Raw genomic sequence first — 19,966 nt, forward strand, 5'->3', positions numbered from 1 at the left:
CTACATTCGTGTCTAATCTTAATTCTCCGGCAGGTATATCCAAACTATCGATAAATAATATTATACGATTGCAGTTGATTTATTTCATGAAAACGAACAACGACGAAAGGTCCCATCGCCACGATACAAATTTACGTTCGCTTAAAATAAACTGATTTCGCGTAAATTCCTTCATATTAACGTTGTAGATCCTGCAGGTACCAAAACCCGAATTCTCAGTGATGAGGACACAACAGGGGTTTAAAAATATCTGAACCTCAACCTTTGCTGCGTATAAAGTATTTCGGTCCTCGAAAAATTTCTGTATTCATGTTTTCAGTAATAAAGTGTGCATCGTTATGTACGTAGGGTGTCGTACGTTATGGAAACGCGGTGGAAAACAACGACTGGTATTAATCGTCTGGTTATAAAGTACAACTTATTGCACAACTTATATTTAAATGTCCAGTTCTCCTTACTGTAAAGAATTGCAAAATAGACGAGAAAAGATAGGATCCACCAATTTGAAAGGCTTTCTAGTTTAGACTAGGAGTTTAATCCACCCTCCGATCGAGGGGCAAAGACCTAAAACGGTCGTCGTATGATCGAGGAAGGGTACTTGATTCCAAGTACGATCGGGTCTGTTCTAATCGAGCGTGTGTTCCAGTAACAAGATCGAAAATTGGGACCGCGAGTGGTCCCCGAAAGCGCGTAACCGCCGTCGGGCATTCCAATTCCACGGGACGATTAATCGGGTGGCGACTTTCGGCGTCGCGTACGTGTTTCGGCGAACACGGAGACACAATCGACGTCTCGAATCGAGGGCAGCAGCCGGCGGCTCGTACAGAGAAAGGAAAGTAAAACGTGGACGGGAGTCTACGCCTCCTCCGCCTCCCTCTCCCACTCTCTCACTCGGTTTTCCTCGTCGGGTTCTCTCTCACCTGGAGGTTGTTACCTCGAGGTAAGGTAACTCGCGTTCCCCCACCCCCGTTGGTCGAGCGTTTCGCGGGGCCGCGCTTTTGGGGAGCTTTCCGCCACCAAGTGGACGCGAACGTAGCTCCGCGATAAAGAACTATACCGGCACCCGCGAACGCAGGACACGAGAGAGCCAAGTTACCGGATTATACGAGACACTCGGTCAGTGAGTCTCTAACCGACAATCGCCTAACACCGTCGAGTGGTCACCTGGACTACGTTGGACAGTCCGGTCAGTAGAAAACCACCGGCTATATCGCACGAAACACGCCGGTGATCGATCGATCATTCTTAAATTCGAAGACGATCCGTAGACCGTTGCATTTATTTTTTCCCGTCGTTTACGCGCGCCCTCCCCTCCCTCTCGCTCATTTTTTTCGCCCGTGGTTCGGAAGAAAGTGCGTCGGAAGTGCTACACACCCACACACACACACGCTCCCTTGGTCGTTCGATAGCAGCGATCCTCGACGAGCGATCCTGATCTCCCTTCGACTGGAACGTTTCGAAGGCAACGTGGAGCACGTGATAACAGAATGCACGGGTGAGTTACAGTTCAGGGGGCCCGAGAAACTGGTCGACCAAGAAACGGTTGCCCGACAGAGTTTCCGGAGGCTAGGCGCGTGGGCCGATTCATTTTCCAGGAACTACGATATCTTCGAACGCGGTTAATTCTTAAACACGATACTGGGGATCGCGACGCTTTATTCGTATAGCGATTTGTAACAAATGGGAATTCATTCGATGGAACAGTGTACTTTCTATCTGTCTAAAATGTTTCGTTTCTTAACGCTTGATTTTTATCATATTCGTATCGATAGATTAATCAAATTCAATATAATGTCTGTAACTTTAACTATGAAATTTGAAACCCGTCAAAACATTGGGCAATTTTCAAACTTGTGATTATGAACATTTTGTACCAAAGATTTGTGTCTATGTATGCATTAGTACTAAAATTGAAACTCGGAGGCGATCTTTGTGCGCGACCCCTCGCGTAACAAACAATTAGTCACGTGACCTGTGACGGGGTTAACAAGCAACGGTGAAACAGTTGCTTGTCCTTTATTCGTCACTCTAAATAATAATTTTACCAATTTTTAGACTGTACTATGGAACAGAGAGATTTTTATTCAAATAATGGATAACATATGAGAACGCGATATACTGATTTATTAGCGATGTTTAATCAAGTAAGCTTCAGTGCTCTAACGTAACATAGCGAGTGATTAATGAGTGTGATGATGGAAATATGGTGTCACGAATTTTTATTCTAGCAAATCATTTATTTGGTTTTACATGTTATGAAAATCCTATGTATTATTATTAAAATACATTCAGGATGATTTAAAAACTATGTGAATTTGAAAATAATGAAAGGCACTTGCAACTATGAAATAGGCTCGATTATTAAACCCCTTCAGACGACATTGGAGTAACATGAAACGATGAAAGCGAAAGTGGACTAATAAATTGTTCATATATTAGTTAATGAACCAAAATCAATGTAATCCTCGATCATTCGATTTCTTAGAGTTTCTAAAATATTAATGAGCTGTATCGTCAACTTATTTCTATTTCTATATTTCTATTATACCCAATTATCAACCCTCTATGACCCAAATTGTATTTAGAAGTTTAAGTAACTTTTAAACTAATCATTTTTTGACCCTGATACCAACACTCTTTTTATAGAAGACAAAAAAGTGTACTGATTGGTGTATAAAAAACCCAAGTGACCTTGAACTTATCAAAATGCCTCCACTTTACTAACACATATTAAGAGTTACAGGAAACACCTTGTATCTACATATGCATTTATAATAGCGTTTAATCAGACTTCAAGCATGTAGATAATGAGTATGTAATTTCAAAGTCACGTGGGGTTATAGAAAGGTAATCAAATATTAATTGAATAACCACCTGCAGTCCATAAATCAACGATAATAAATAATACTTGCATGACAGGTAGAATAAGAAAAGGAGATATTTTCCTTTTTATGTGGGTTTTCTTCGGAAGTATATCATACTATAATTATACAATAAAATGTAGGTCAATAAGAGACTCGAGTAAAAGATACCTCTAACAGTGGGAATTTTTTTACCTCACCTTGTGAACACTGAAGGTTGGGTTCACCGATCTGCAGTAATGGGAGATCATAAAGTCATCGTAAAATAATTTATGTCTAATTGTTAGATTTCTTAAGAATTCAACGAATTCTTCAATTTTCTGTATTTGTATTTGCTATTTTCAATAGAACAATATTATTCGAACGTGCTTCAACGCAGTTTAATGTATCTATTACAGCATTTACGAAGTTAATTTTATACCAATGATGTAAGACGTTGTTACACCTACCCAATTAGTCTAAATGATCGTTATATTCACGGTTCAAGAATCGCTGCACGCATATTTAACTCGCAGGCGAAAGAAATACAGCGAACGGTACATCCTCCAATGGTATAATATTGGGTTACTGAATGAATGCATTCTGGTTTAGGGTTTCAACTTTGACTAAACATAGCTCGAAGCCGGTACGAAGAGTATTAATAGAAATGTATGCCAATTCCTTCAGCAGAGTTTCTATAATGCAATACACGCGAATTGATGTCGTGTAACAGTCAATCATTTTTCGCATCGGTGAAGTATAAATAGTGCTTGTTACGCGTAAACTGTATCATTTACTTTCTACTACATTACTTTATATTATTCTTCAGGATTTATATATTTAAATTATTTCTCAGATTTTTTTTTAAACGTAGGATCATGTTTCCGAATATTCAAATACAAAAAAAGTAGACCCAGTCCTAAAGCAAATATATAAATACCTTCTTATTCGAGTAATTTCCAAACTCACCCCTGATACAGCGAGCAATGATTAAAACGAGGAAATTTGTAGGTCCCCTGACCGTCGTTGGAACCAAGTTCGACTAGTTAGGCCAGTCCCCAGAGGCAAAAAAGTCCCCTCGAAAATGCAATAATTAGAAGTAATTCCATTGTATTAACGAGCGAAGGAGAAACAAATTTAAATCACATCCGAACACATCCACAGATGCAATAGAATGTCTGCTTTTAATTACTGCATTCGTTGACTTTCTGGGGCACTGGTCTATGCAGTTTAGAAGGCGATTAGCGTGGAAGACGAATACTAGCGACTGCAGGAACCGATTTTAAACGCGAAAAATATCATCGACTTCCTCGGTTACCACAAACCTGATCGAGTATTGCCTATCGAAAATACGCGAAATGAGTCTCTATCGGTCCGAGACGCGTTGCCAACGATCTGCGAGGAAAGTGAAAGGAGAATCCGCGGTAGACGCAATGAGAAAGTAATCCACTTGATCTTTATTCCGATCAACTTGCCGTCTTTTATCTGAATCGCGTTGTTACGCGTAACTTCGGCCTGAGAACGTTATCACGTGCCGATTACTTCCCCGTGTAATTAATAATCAGCGACGATTCCGTTTCGTAACTCGCCGATTCGATACGCTCTTTCTCGCTTTCACCGACAGCGACAATTGGAAATTCCATTTTCCAATCGCTGCGATACAGTATTCTTGGAAACGTGATATCACATCCTGTGTCATTATAGCACAAAAACGTGGAATTCTAGATATTAGAACCACCATCTAACTTCAAGAGATTAAGGCAACTAAATTTTAGTAATCGTGACCCTTATCAATCCGATACTATCGAGTCAAGAAAGTAGCGATTCTGATGTAACAGTGAAAGGATCAACAGTGGGATTCTAATTGTAGATATCTGTAAATAACTCTGTCTGAAAAGGAAAATGATGCTCAATTAAAAATCTAACGTTCTGCGAAAAGTATCCCAGACACAGCAATACGAAATTAATAGTGTTATAAGTAAATGTACCTCATCAATCCGACATTATTGACGCAACGAAAGTAACAAATATATGATGCAATAGAGAAAGGACTACATCGCGAGATTCTAATTGCACATATCTGTAAAGAACTCCGTTTAAAAAGAAAATATTTAAAAAAAAGAGCATTCTACACCCCGTAATTCGAGAGTAATATCGCTCAGAGATGACTGAATTTATCAACCCAACATTATCTACTTACTAAAAGCTGCAATTATGACGTAATTGTGAAAGGATCTGTCTCGTGATTCGAATTGTACCACGAGTAAGACAAAAGTAAAGAAACTAAATCCGAGTGAGATTCGTGAATTTCAAAGGGTTACAAAAATAATTACTACGACAAATTATGGATTATTCAAGCAGGTAAAAATTGATGTAAAATTATATTTTTACTTCTGGTCGACAGGACTGCGATCCAGTTATGCGTTTCATGCAGTGGTTACGGTCTCGTATATTTTTCGAGCGACTTCTTTTCGAGTTTTCACCTTTCGCTGGCTTTCGGTTCGCTCAAAGATTTCCTACGTTTCTCGATTCGATTTCTCGCTGTTACGAGGCCGGAATACCGGGTCAACTCAGCCAATTCGTACGAATAAGATGCCGACGTTTCCGTACGAAAAAAAGAATCGACGGGTATCATGATTGGCTCGTAGCCAGACCACCGAGGTAACGGAATGGACGTGATCCTTCGCGCGGAAAATGTTTTATCGCGACGACGATGATAACCGCAGAAAAGATTGCTCTCGCCACGGGTTCAGCTTTGTGTTATCGATACCGTGGACCACATATTTTCCAAGAAATTAAATAATACTCTATATTTTAAAATATACGTCCCGTGATCTTATATTCCGAATCTCATAACAGGCATGACGTTACATATAATAAATACAATATAATGACCATCCAGATCATTTTCGAGTCCTGACAGACTCGATCTTTCTCGTAATTCATTTAGTATTAATTTAATCGAGCACTTTCGACCGTCGCGATCGACAGATTAAGCGTATAATTTTCGAAAGCACAGGTGCTGCTCGATAAATTACAGTATTTTTCCTTACGTAATTTGAGTAAAACAATTACACGCTACATTTGATACCCAGAAAGTTTAATTCCAATGACGGTGAACGGTAAAAATATTTTGTAATACACTAAGTAGGATAATTCGTTTCCAAGGTCTTTTTACATCATGACCTTTTATTGTGCTCCTTATAAAAAAATATAATATTCATTATATTAATTTAATATAATGCTACATCGCAACGATGTTGATTTAAAAATGTGAAATTTCAAAATTTATATTCTTGAATACAAAAAATGTCTGATCAAAATTATCCCTGTCAATATAGTTTGGTTATTTATTGACAATATATAACCTACTTGAATATACCACAGGAACTGGTCCGAATTATCCTGTTCCTTCGTTTACCACAATTCTCAACAGGGTAATTCAGACCACCTACTTATTTCCTTTCAAATTTTACCCAACATGTTTTATTCTTAATAAGTTGTTCCCAAGAGTCTAATTCACATTTGTGGTAATTAGGAAACCAAAATTTTATTCGCAGAGCCAGCAACGAAAGATGTAACTTTAATATTTAAATTTCGATTTCAATCTTAATGCAATAAGTAGGATAAAGGACTCGTTCACTGAACTGTTTTACTTAAAATACAATAACGAGTAATGAATGAATCTAGCTTTCAATACTCGTAAAAGTCGCGTAAGAACGAGCTTCGTGATGCTCGAGAGTTATTTAAAGTAATTCCATTCAATTATTCTTTCAATCTTTTATTTAACAGGATTCCAATTTTTTTTTTACCCCCCGTTATGCAAGATTATTCACCTTTTTGCCCGTGAATTTTTGTTACATCCACATCGGGAAATAAATCACGAGCGCCGCGTTAATATTTTTCTTCTGCGCCCGGTGGATTTATGTCTTTTCGATGCATTTCGCGGAGGATTCCGTAAATTGTATCGATTAAATCCGAGAGAAGTCATTGACTGAAGGCAGTTGGTTAATAGGACTTATGAAATCGAATGCGGCGCGACCGGTTTATCGGTGCGTTTCGTCCGTGAGCGGCGAGCAGAATGCGCAAGGTGACCAGAGAAAAAGAGAAAAAAGGAAAAAAAGAAACTGAAATCGTTTCAAATGTCGATTGCCTTTCTTATCTGATTAATATGTAGAACGTCGCGTACTTTCATTCCCATCCTCGTGTTAACCCGTGAATATTGTTCACCGAGATAAACCAAAGCCCGCCACATTGAAAGGTTCGACTCGAGGTCGATTAAGAATTCCGAGAAACCGATCGTGCAAAAGCTGAAACAATTTTAATCCCACGCGAGAGTTTTAAATATTATAATAATGAAACCGACGTGCAGAAATTGTTCTCGTTTCGTGATATCATGGATCGTGTGCGATAATTAAATTTTCGAATGTCTACATTCACATTCAGATTCAAAATTACACATATATACACAAGATTTAAATCTATAACGTGAAATGTATTAGTTCGCGTTCAGATGGACTTTTACTTTAGAAAGCAGCTAATAAATGTCACTGTATATTGTCAGATAATTTTTTAAATTCAGTATGCATTGTAATTATTTAAATCAGTCGCGTTTATCGAACTCCAAATAGCTTGTGGCGATGAATGTTTTTCGTACCGAAGTACAACCATTGAGAACCGAGGAGTTTTCACGTAATTCTTTGTTAGACTGCCATGATAATTCGCGTTTTGCAATTTAGTTTCTCCGCCGTATTCACGCATCGACGAAAGGAGGCGTAGTTGCGAACGAACCTTTCATTACGATAGAATTCAAGGCAGACTTGATCTTGATAATTTCGTTCGCAAAACAGCCGTTTCGTTTCTGTAACCTCTTCAAATCTCTCGAAAGCCAATATATTGCTACACCTCGGTTTGCGTTACTTTATATTTTCTTTTTCTTCAAAAGTTGCGCAATAAACAATCGGTGGAAAGTACAGCGCTAATTATATAAACCGATCGTATTAGGCGTTACTGCGGTAACAGTTCTATATGTTAATGAATTTTTTTTTCGCGCACGCAAAAATAAATAACATGGTAAGTTAATCGTTAGAAACTACAAATTCCTTTCGTTTAATTCTTCAACGTTTTTTTCACGACGAACAGCATATTCGGAATTGTAATTTATTACGTTCGGGAAATGCTGAAGAAAAGACAGGAGTTTGAATTTTAAATGTAACTTTCCAACCTGGATATTTAAGTAAAATGTAGCTTAGTGTTTCAATAATTTCTTTATATAATCGCGAAATTTTTTGAGAGAGTGGTATATTGCTTATGAAAATATTGATGCATTTTTCGCGTCGTTATTAGAACAATGGTAGTGTCGTGTTGTGAGAAAGTTGTCACATCTCTCTTAACAATCAACGTGTTAATGAAAATTTTATCCCACGTATCTTATCGTTTTCGTGCGAGTCTGTCAAGAGCACGAGTCGACTCGCGCTGAATAAACAGCGGTGGGAATAATGTCCTTCATCCGGGGAAAAATCGCTTCAGTTATCCGAAGATTACTGTAATGAGAGTCGAAATAACAGCCTCGTGCGTCGAGTGTTCGCGGAACTATGCGACAACGGAAAATAAAAGTCTTCCTAACGCTTCTATGCTTTCCCAGCCTTATACGACAATCTTGCTGCAATTACTTGGAAATGCAACCATGCATTTACTCGTGGCGAACACATACGCTAACGAACGAAAGTTTGAAATCGAAGACACCTTTGATAACTATTACAAAAAGCATGAAAAATTAAAAAATGTAGGCCTGTTATAGCTTGCTTCTGAGGTACAGACTCTGCGGTATATCCCATTAATCCAGAGACACTCTGGTCTAAATGAACGACAATCTTTCTTTAATCAAACTAACTGTAATTTCATCTTGGCTTAGCATTCAACCTGTTCGTCGATCGACCCACAACGGACATACTATATTTTAATCCAGCTGGTAATTGTCGCGGTTTAAAATACAGGTGAATGGCCAAACGACTATTCCAATAGACTGAACGCACGCGTCTACCGTATCCCAGAAAATATTCCACGGCCTCGAGAACGTTGTTTTCTGTTATTCCAAACCGTCTAATACATCGATGAAATCTCTTTTTTGCACAGACTATAAAACTACACATTTTAAATGTTTGTCCCTCACTCTTACTCTTACGTATAAAAATACCAAAAAGTTCGATCGATCGGAAGTCTCGTTATTCGGGAAGAAGAATGTAAACACCAGAGATCGTTGCTCCTTTAATAAATCACGAACGACGTTCCTATACGACCCGATTAATTTGCATTCAATTAATTAACGTTTCGATGCACGCAATATTTACTGGGACACCCTAATATTACATCGAACGGCGCCGAGTCAGGGTAATAAATTGACATTTATACGCCTTCAACCTCGCATCAAGGTGGACTTTCTCTTGGATATGCGGTTAGACAAACTCGACGATATTGGAGCGGTATGGAAAATAACCATATGCACGCGTTTTGCAATGCAAATAGTGCAGCTACGTATAGCGATAATTACCTTCTCGCGGGAGCTAATGACACCGCGGTAATCAGTCATATCTGACTGTTCGCGGAATCCTCGTGATCGTACACTTGGACTTTACGGTTCATTGTTGTAAACGATGAAGCACCGCGAAGGAAAGCTGTGGGAACTGTACTCAGGAAGTCGTTTCTTCCTTACACGCTCTGTACATAATACGTAATATGAGAAACGCCATTCATCCCGTAACGAAGGTGACCTTTTCCGATTAAAAAATCTCAGCCCTACGAGAACCTCATTAAACTACGACATAAGATGAATTCGAATTCCTCGGAGTAGCAAAGATCATCAACGACAGAAATGGAAACTTTACGATCGAGTTATCTACTAAATTTACTTACTGAAATAGGCATCCGAAGTACTTAGAACCCGACGTCTGTAATTTGTTTAGACGTAACTGTACGATGTAATGCTAGCAAACGTTTAAATACGACGTGTACGGCAGAACAGTTTTAATATACACAATCCGATGCAGGGGATGCGAGAAATATTAAAACGAATGACTTGCATATCTCGCATAGTCTCCGGTGTTGATCGTCAGAAATCCTAGCTAACATCATTTCGAAGGAACAGTCTCTTCACACTTTTCTATCCTTTCACCTAACGTATCGTTGGATCTCTTCTACGGCCACTCGTGTTCAACAATATTTCGTATCTATTCTCGCCTACATTAAAATCGTAATCAATCTTACTAGTAGATTTAGTTTTTAGACTCGTCGAGTAAATAAAAATGTAAATATGAAAAAAAAGGTTCCAAAGGGTGGAACTAGAAAAATCTAGATCTAAACTATTTAAGTTATACTTGCTACTGACTTACAATTTACAGACTGATCCTAAAACTTCAAAGTTATATGTTCTTGTAGAGGCTTGAACCATGTTTTAAATTAATTTTAATTACTCGGGTTAAGGAAAGGAACGTTTCTTGCGCTCAGATTCGTAAGTCTGTATCGCGAAACGTTTCAGGGGATCGTTCATCCGCGAAATTGATTTTACACGCGGTATAAGATAACAATTCGTGACAGATACGCCGGATTAAGAGTAATTTCGCTAGATCCGATATTCTGGCAGAAACACTGTTCACGGTATCCCGATGGCGGTGGAGATAATCGTCGCTATTATAATGTTGCAGATCCATGATAGGGCGGACACGATCCGCTATAATCGGACTCCTGCTGCTACTAGTCACGTGGAGGAGTAGCTGCTACGGACTGCAATACCAGTCGGTCGAGGCTTATGCAAACGGCGATGACTGTGCTTTGGTTCTCAACGGTCCAGGAAGGACGAATGCCTTCGATTATACCTACAATCTACTTCGTGGTTCCTTGTAAGCAACCTTTTATCAAATTAAACTTCGAACACGGTATCGACTGTCTAGTTAACGCGTTCCGCGGCTGGAGTTTGAACCAATTTTCGCCCCACGGTTCTCCAGAGTAACAGTTCCACTTACGACACATGACTCACGATACTTTTAACACTGTGACAATCATCATTAAGGCGTAACGTTTAAGAACAAAGCAAAAGTTCTTGCTACAACGAATTATCGTCGTAGTTGCAGTTTACTCTTGCCTCGATCTTCCCGTTGCACAGAAAGACGCGAGCGACAATCGAATCCTTCGAACATTTCTCGTCCCTTGAAAGTTGCAACCGAATCGTTGTTACGTAACGCGACAAGACCTTCACTGACATTTTCGAGGTCTGGAGAAAGCAGGAACTCCGATCAGGATCAGTAATCAGGACTTTCTCTATGTATTTAACCTCTGTTCCCGCGTGCTTCGCTTTAATCGTAGCGACTTTTACGCGAACCTTTCTTCTTGAACAGCGTTGCTCAATCATTGTCACCCGTCAGTCGATTTGTTCAACATTCCTCTCTCTGCCAGGGTTGGGACTACTCGAACATTTCAAGCAGTTTTATTTGAAACGATTCTTCGAGGAAGCTTTTAGGTACAGTTAAATCCGGATCTAAGTACGAGTAATGAAAACAAGTCTGCGATAAAGAATATTCAACGAGTAGTCCCGGTCTAACTGGCGACACCCAACTTCATTGTTAAACGTCGAAGATTTAAAAGTCGATGCTGAAAATAAACCCGTCCGGGTAGCATATTTCCGCAATTCACCAGGGACGTTGTACGCCTGATGATAATTTATCACGGTGGATAAAAGTGTATCTCAATATCAGGTCGTGAGAACGCTCGTATAATGAGGACAGGCCGTTATACGCCGTGGAAAACCTGATCTCCTTTTGTTTATCAACGCGGATAAGACAATGGAGGACTGTCGTAATTCCTAGGTTCGAAACCTTGAAACAAGTCGTGGAGTTGTATTCCTTGGTGTTGCAAGGAACGATGCACTCTGGGATCGTTCGAAACACTGTTTCCTCAGGAATTAATAAACTTTGTCTCGTAAACTAATCGTTTTAGAAAAAGATCAAGCTCTAAAATCGAGACATTAAAGGACTGAGACGCGTTTTATCAAGTTTCTAATTTCTGAATTGCATCAGCAAACTACTATAAATAACGAGGTGCACGAAACAAAAGGGTTGATCTATTTTTGGACGTACCAGAGAGCATGGTTTTGCCACTTATAAGGCATAACGCAACTGCACAGTTTTCGTGCAATTACGAGGCACGAACTGCCAACGTGCGACTGTGTAAGTAAATCTTATTGCACACGTGCAAATAAATATTCCCACGTGCGAACGTGTGCTCTTGTTCGACAACCCGTGCAGTCACGATCGAACTTGTAATCGAGCAGAAAAGAAACCGTCGTGGTTAGTTGTGGAACCCTTCGCGGCTCGGCGCTAATAAAACACGGTAGTAGCCAGGGTAAAAGGAAGCAATCATCGTCCATTTCGGAAATCGAGCTTAACGAGATAATTAGAAAATTACACACGATAATACGTGCCTCTACTAATGAATGATCATTGCACAATGTGGATTTTTTGCTCCACTCTATTAGACGCTATCGACATTAGCGCGAGGCATTTACTCAAGAGAAACATTCGTTGATCTGTATATCTGTTGACCAAGTCGATTTTACAATTACCAAAAATAAATTACCTTTCGGGGAAGATCAATTAAATTAAACAACGTTCGCGTCTGATTGAATTTTCAATTTGACAAGAAAATTTGAAAAATTTATTACTATTTTTTGTAGTAGTTGAAAGAACAAAGAGACTCGTAAAGAAAAATAAAAAATGCCATGATTCCATTTACAGAAACCTAAGCCTAAAAATGAAAGAGAAGAGTAAGATATGGTAACGTAACCATCTAATTTTAAAATGTTTGTAAATTCGATTAATTATTCAATGTTGCCGAATTCTGATACAAACGACTCTTCTAATTTTAATTTCATTTACATATCGGTAATCCCCCGAGCCACGTTGCGCGAGATAAAAGATGCATGTAAGTAATATGCAAATCAATTTTTTGATTGCATCTCGCGCGAATAGAATTATGCAAGACGTTGTATCATATCGATGCATTCGTTTCGCAAAAAAAGAAGCGTTTATAGTCGCCCGAGGAAAAGATATAATGACATATTTGCGATACCGAATGCATCGAAACGAAATAAGCGACCTACGCATGCGTTATGAACGTTGCGTTACCAATCATAGTGAAACTCAGATCAGCCTGCGTTTTCTGCAGCTAAAATGCAGTTAAAATATTTTCGCAACCGGTGTAACGAACCGATGGAAGAATTTTCCTAGGAATTTCTATATTTACGGTACGGTGATCGCTATGAATAATATTACACCACAGACGGTTCACAAACATCGAAAGGACAATAGTAAAAATAGGCAAATTTTTTAGTCATCAGCAGTAATATTTCGTTCTGATTTTTTTAAATGAATTGTTTGTAAAATAATTTAGAAAATCGCGCGAAAGACTACCAACAGAAATTATGTTCGATCAATGTTTAAAAAGAACAAAGAACAAAAAGGAAAATTTAATTTTTTTAAATGATAAAAAGTCCATAGAACTCTAATGTAGGATTAAAATTAAAGTTGTCCAGACGCGGAATTTAAAAAGTTGCCAGTTATCGATACTATCGATACAATTCAGCCTTGAATAACGATACTTTGTCAGCTGATACTGAATGAAATAGGAAATCTATAGGTTGTGCAATTAAAAGGCAGATCGTGTTCTTGGTAATAATATCGAGAATGTACATTCCGCAATACAGTATAACTTTTCATCCGCGTTTTATGAATGTCATTTGCTCGTGTTGGCTTAACATTTCTGACACTTGCAAAAATACCGTTAACTAATATACTGCAATCACGAATAATATTTATTACAGAGCAATGCTTTAAGGAGGATTAGGGAGTAATATTTAAATTCTTCAACTTTTCACACAGCTTGAACGAAGCTATTATTGAATGGAATTTTCCATTAATATGTTGATTAATCAATCTTTACGTCGAGGTTTCCATTACCTTTTACCATCGTTGGCGAGAAAATTACATAATTCCACGTGTAGAGGAGATCAATTCATTTAAACTTTCTTAGATTCATCGAAGACGTTGCACTTGTGGCGTTTAAGTGCAACGATGACTTTCTAAGCCTTAAGTTTTCAACATTTTATAATTGCCGCGATTCGTGGATATATATTTTTCACTGTTTCGCAGAACTTTATCATGGAAAACTATCAGACGATTTAATATCATCGTGGCTGAATTTTATATCATTTATGTAACACGCAAGCCGTTAAAGCGTCTTTGCTAAATCGCGACTAAATGTACTTTCTACCCACTTTGAAATTGCTCATGGCCAATTTTATTACGTTACACGAATTGCAGTCCATGTAAGCGTTTGCAGAGGGAAACGTGTTTCAAACGCAACTTTTCCTTCTTCGGGTTCCACGTAGTCAAACCAGATGAATATAAAGAAATTGTTAATGCGATTACTTATCCGGTTTTCTATCGTACTCTATGAACTTTAAAATACTTTCGTACAATTCTTAGCCTCGAAAGAATCTCTATATTTTTACTTGCTTTCAAAAAATAGTCCCACATTATTAACATCGAACTTCAGAATTAATCGATGGAATTTATGCACGATACTCGATTAATGAATTCTAGGCAGAAGGAACGCAATTGATCGTATAAATTGATTTGTTTACTTAACCACGCGCAAGTTAATAAAACAGCCATTCCCGCGCGAGAATGAATTCTGTTGTAACTAAATCCAGAACGCCCCTCGAATACATTCTCTCCAATACTTTCAGCGCGTACCCATTACTTCGTTTAATAACGATTGTGACAGGATAATTTGTGGGAAAATATTTCCGAGCAAAACTAGGTTTACGTACAATTCATGAACACCATGTAAGCCTCAGGAACCATAGCAGAAGTGGGTTTCTGAACAATTTACGAACGCCATGTACGCTACAGGAATGTTAATAAAGCCTTACAATTATCCCTCCAAGTATTTTAGTGTCGATTAAAACGACTAAATAATGTTTAGAAATCGGTAACGAACGACAGAATTAATTAGATCGAGCAAAGAACTGTACATGGAATTAAAAATTTCATCGAAGCTAATCTCCGTCAGAGGTAGATCATGAAACGATTCTCCGCGAGTCTTCCCTTCAATTTCAGATCAATCACAAGCTACTAATTATTGTTTCTTTCCTGTACTTAATAAGTCATGATCGTCAGAGTTGCATTTTGCTTCAAACAAGCATCGTAAAAACAAAAGAAAAATTTCGTTTCGGTCTCTTTACTCTTTGGAAACCTCAACTTAATATTCTGTGAGCATATACAATTAACGCGGAGCTCATATTATTTTTCTATTCAATTATACCAGACAGAAGGGTATTAATTAATTACTTCTGACGAAGGGTGTGAAGCAATGGTAGAACATTGCACGAGAAAGTGTTCGCTGTCCAATTAAGGAAAATCAGGCTGAACAGTATCGAGCAATTCCTTTGGCAGATACAAACAAAGATCCTTAATCCTCGATTATACAATAGAAGATTCATTCGAATCGTTCCAATCGTTCGATGAATGGAAAAATTCTCCACCCACGTTTACATCCCCGGGCATCTCTCTAATCTTCGTTTTAACAATTTATAATAGATTCCATCTCGTATTTGTACTTTGTGTAATGCGATTCGTTACGACTGTAACAACTCGTTTTTCTCGATATGTTCGATGGGATTTAGGTCAGTCGATTGAGCTGGTCACGGTAAAACTTTCTTACGTTTCTTCTACGCAATAAAGTGTCAGTCGGACAAGTAATGTTGAAGCACGTGGAACAGGTGTCAACTAAATCGTACCAAGTTTCAAGAATGTGCCACGTGCGGAAGGAGTACTTAGCTCAAGTTGAAGATAATGTCTTATAAATAATGTGTGATCGAACGTTGTCATACAGTAGTACGATCTAACAGTTTCCCTGACCGGTAAACGCTCTCTATCGGTGCAATTTATCGCCCAAATTGATCAATTGACGTTGATAGCGATCTCCTGTGATTGTTTCACCACAGAGCAGCTCGCAATAAAGCACACTTTTCATGTTTCAAATTTCTTTTGCGTGTTTTTCTTTAAATAATCGATTTCTCTTACGATCATTTCACGCAGAAAAAACTTCTTTTAATGCCTAGTTATCAAAGACAGATCATACATGGTCTTAATCGTCAGTTTTTGACTCTGACCTCGGGACATGCTCGGAATCAACGTATTAATTTCTTGCAAATCTCTTGGGGGATTTGTCAGACGATTATCGTTGAAAAATCCGGTGATTGGCAAGTCAAGGCAACGAATCGAACGAAACAAAGTGCAAGAAAGAGAAAATTATGCACATGCAGCCTGGAAGAGGCTTAACTCGATTACTCTTGATTTTTATTCCAAATTTTAATCAATTGAGGATAAAAATGTGTGCAATAATATAGAATATTTTCAAATTTCATCCTTAGTTTTATCTGCATGTGTTTATATTACAAATTCGTTCGACTCCCCCATTTTCTCGAGATTTAATTTCAGGGAAGAAATAATTTTATCGATTATTAAAAAAGCATTTATAAATACTATTCCTTATTTCGAATAAAATTCTTCCCTATATCGAATCTGAAAAGTGCGATTGAATCTGTCTGGGCGCGTCTGTCCATTACTCGCTGTTTCTACTTGGATCAACGTCCAAGTCCCATCCTATCGCACGCGTCTCTAAAATTTTGTTCAGCTCCTGGAGGAATATACCACGACTAAAATTGATATTTTTGATTTACGAGCAAAAAGAAATATCGATATTTTTAACCTGTTACAGAGGAACCCCCCTTAAGAGACTACTCGCGAAATTTCGTTCGCGAGAAAAAGAGTTTGCTCGCATAAATATATAATGACCCGTTTAAAATAAAGTGTAGGGTTCTGACGGTGGTTCGAAATCGAAACGACGATCTATCATCGTCGATTGGCCGCGATACGCATTAAACGAGGAAACGGGCGCGCCGCGGCTAATCCGAACGCCATAAGACAAGACAACCTTCGAAGGTAAAAGCCACGAGCGGCACGTCAATGCCAGTATATTTCGTTGCAAGAAACAGGATATGTCAATTCATCTGCGCTCTGCGAGTCCACGGTTCGTATGATAGTTTCGGGTTACCTTGGGTACAGAATATCCGAGAACGCGGAGCGACGGGTAAATGCGTGGCTCGCGTAGGCTCGGGCAGCTGGCTTCTCACGAAAGTAGGCTACAAGGAGTTAGGTAATTAACTCGAAAAAAAAACCTCCAGAGAAGAGTGAACCCGAGAACAGAGGGGAGGGGGAGGGAAGCTGTAAATAATACGCTCGTATTCGAAGATCGAGAGCACGCGTTAACTTTCATTCTCGTTTCTTCATCTTTTCAGCCCACCGTCGGCGGGATCCCAGTCGTGCATCACCTACGACGCCGTCAATCGTGCCTACATCGAAGCGAGAAAACGCATCAGTAAGTGCATACGAATGAAAAGAAATGCTAACAATAAATAATTAGTGTACGTAAGTACACCGTCGATGATTTACGACGTCCTTTGCAACCCGTGACTTGCCACGATTCGTCACGTTGCTCGGAACGATTACCTCGCCTCGTCGTTATCCTTCATCCTCGACAACGGTCCATTGTCCTTCCCTCGCGATTCTATGCCACGATGTTGTCATACGAGTTGTTTGTCATTATTTATAATCAGAGAGCACGATATTTTTACCACGGTCGATCGCTATGTCGAGTACGTTCCCCCGTTACTATGAACAAATTAGTCTCGGCTGATCACTGTTCGTCTGTCGTTAACCATTTCCCTATTGCGCTACTTCATATTCGGATCCAACAACGAATAGAAGACAAACAACCCTTCATTCATCACTCATCCAATACGAATTAAAATTTTCATTACAGAATCAAATATTTCCCAATAGACAAATATAATCTTATCGGTCATTTTTGCAAATCTTTGATTTATTTTCGAAAGCAGAATCGCTAATTGCAGGACGCTTTGTTGTACATTTCTTTTTCGTTGCCCGATATGGCCACGTCTGTACAGTCTTCTGCATGGCTCGTTAACTAGTTACTCGCTGCGAAAGGAAACGTTCAAAGTAGTCACCTGTCGCCCTACGCGTGGTTTATATTAAACTCACGTGTCTCTAAGAAAATGTGGTACAGATTCCGCGGCAAGGTTCCTTCAATAAATTCACGTATACCCAGAGAAAGAGTTTAGTATCTTTGAATTTTGTTTCGCGTTACCATTACTATCGTAGGGCGAAGGAAAGATCAGTGTCTATAATATTAAATAGTAGATATCAAAAGTAGCAAAAGTAGAAAGTTTTGAGTTTTCACTGCACATTTTGAGTCACTCTGACCCGTCTTTAGAGGTTGACACGTGTACCTCGTAATTTAACCACCCGCTGTACGTACACGCGGTACCACATTCCCCTTAATCCAGGACTGATCTTACTTTCTCCCTACAACAGTCAGGTTCGTGTAACTTCAAAGCGATGCGTTCTCGTTAGATAACAATGCTCATGCGTTTCGTCGGTTGATGCAGATGTGGCGCAACCCAAGAGCAAAATGTGGCGACCCGAAGACCTGGCCACGGTCGGCGAACTCCTCCTGGACATCAGCTCGAACCTCGCTAATACGTAAGAACCTCTCTGAATCGTTAAGCAACGCAAACCAGAAAAAATTAAATTGCATACCGAGTAACAGTCATTTTTTACTCTAAATTGCAACACTTATTCGTGTAATTTACGTGTCAACTAAACTCACTATACCAGTTAAGGATCAATTAAAAGAATTACAGTTCTCTTACTAAATACACTTTGCGTACACAAAATCTTTGTAGACATCGTTGATTTTATGAAACTTTAGAGGCATTACGACAATATGTAGGTGATTCGTAAGATATCGATCGATCTAGGTACGGGCTAACCTTCGAGGATATCGAGAAGAGTCTACCGTTGATCGATACATCGAAAACGCTGATCCGCGAGATATGCCCGGCCTACTTGAGCGACGTGGAATGTCGAGCAGGAAAATACCGACGTAACGACGGTCTCTGCACGAACCTGCGGAACCCAACATGGGGTGCCACATTGTCGCCTTTCCAGAGGTGAACTTTCACGATACGCGAAACCTCCAACGCCGCTCGTGATTAATTTTAATCGTCTCGCGACGAATCTATCTTTCCTGCAGATTACTGGCGCCCAGGTTCGCGGATGGTTTATCGGCGCCGAGGATATCGGTCACCGGTCACGATTTACCAATGTCACGCATCGTGTCGCGTACCATGCATCCCGACGAGGGTTATCACGATCACGCCGGCACAGTTATGGTGATCGCCTGGGGACAGTTTATGGACCACGACTACACGCTGACTGGAACGCCTTTAGGTACGATTCCAGTACCGATAATTCCCCGGTTATACGGTAAAATTAACGCGCCGTTGTGTAGGATTTATCGAGGTCGATCTTAAGAATGCATAAATGATTCAAGGAATTAACCTTTGCACTCGAGGCTGTTCACGTTCGACTAGAAACAATCTCGATCCCGAACGACAAAATAAAGCTTGCGCAATGGACGTTTAAATGTTTAAAAACGTCGCTATCAGAATATGCAAATCATGCACCATGTCAGCAACTCGAGTTCAAAGAGTTAATCATCCGGTAAAGGTAAGATATTACGTGACTCTGGAACGGTGTCAGCGATGAATATGATAATATATAGCTTCGTAGGGTTTAAAAGAAATGATTTGTTTTGGTATTTTTCGGGTCGTGAACAAGGCGATAAAAGAAACAATTTAGAGGTGTTCATGTGACAATGACGGTTTAACAAAAAAGTAAGAAACAGTAGGATAGACAGATTTCTCTCGAGGGATCCGCGATTAGTCGCGAAACAATTTAGCAAGAAGCAGGGCAAAAAGTCGAACGTAGCCTCGGTTAGCCCACAGTGACCGAGAATTCTGCGATGACAGAGAAAGCAGCCCGAGATCTAATTTTCAGTCAATAGCAAATTATGCAATCGACTTCGGTTCAATTACATCAGCGTGTCGGGACGCTCATATATAGCAAGCGTCGTAGACGGCTCCCAAG

General features: G+C 39.3%; 1 protein-coding gene across 3 annotated transcripts in view; it reads left to right on the forward strand.

The window, feature by feature from the left end:
* The first annotated feature begins 1,076 nt into the window (after nt 1-1,076).
* Nucleotides 1,077-19,966, forward strand: part of Cysu (peroxidase homolog) — a 30,324-nt gene continuing 11,434 nt past the window's right edge. For 2 of the 3 annotated variants that reach the window (XM_076772629.1, XM_076772630.1), the window contains exons 1-6: nt 1,077-1,495; nt 10,541-10,735; nt 17,254-17,333; nt 18,424-18,517; nt 18,796-18,987; nt 19,071-19,267. In XM_076772629.1, coding sequence (XP_076628744.1) covers nt 1,488-1,495; nt 10,541-10,735; nt 17,254-17,333; nt 18,424-18,517; nt 18,796-18,987; nt 19,071-19,267 — 766 coding nt within the window. In that variant the 5' untranslated portion in view covers nt 1,077-1,487. Of the gene's footprint in view, nt 1,496-10,540; nt 10,736-16,938; nt 16,986-17,253; nt 17,334-18,423; nt 18,518-18,795; nt 18,988-19,070; nt 19,268-19,966 lie in introns of those variants that run through there. The other variant, XM_076772631.1, reaches the window with a different exon arrangement.

This window comes from Colletes latitarsis, chromosome 9 (assembly GCF_051014445.1).
Source record: "Colletes latitarsis isolate SP2378_abdomen chromosome 9, iyColLati1, whole genome shotgun sequence".
In the NCBI taxonomy this organism is placed as follows: Eukaryota; Metazoa; Arthropoda; class Insecta; order Hymenoptera; family Colletidae; genus Colletes; species Colletes latitarsis.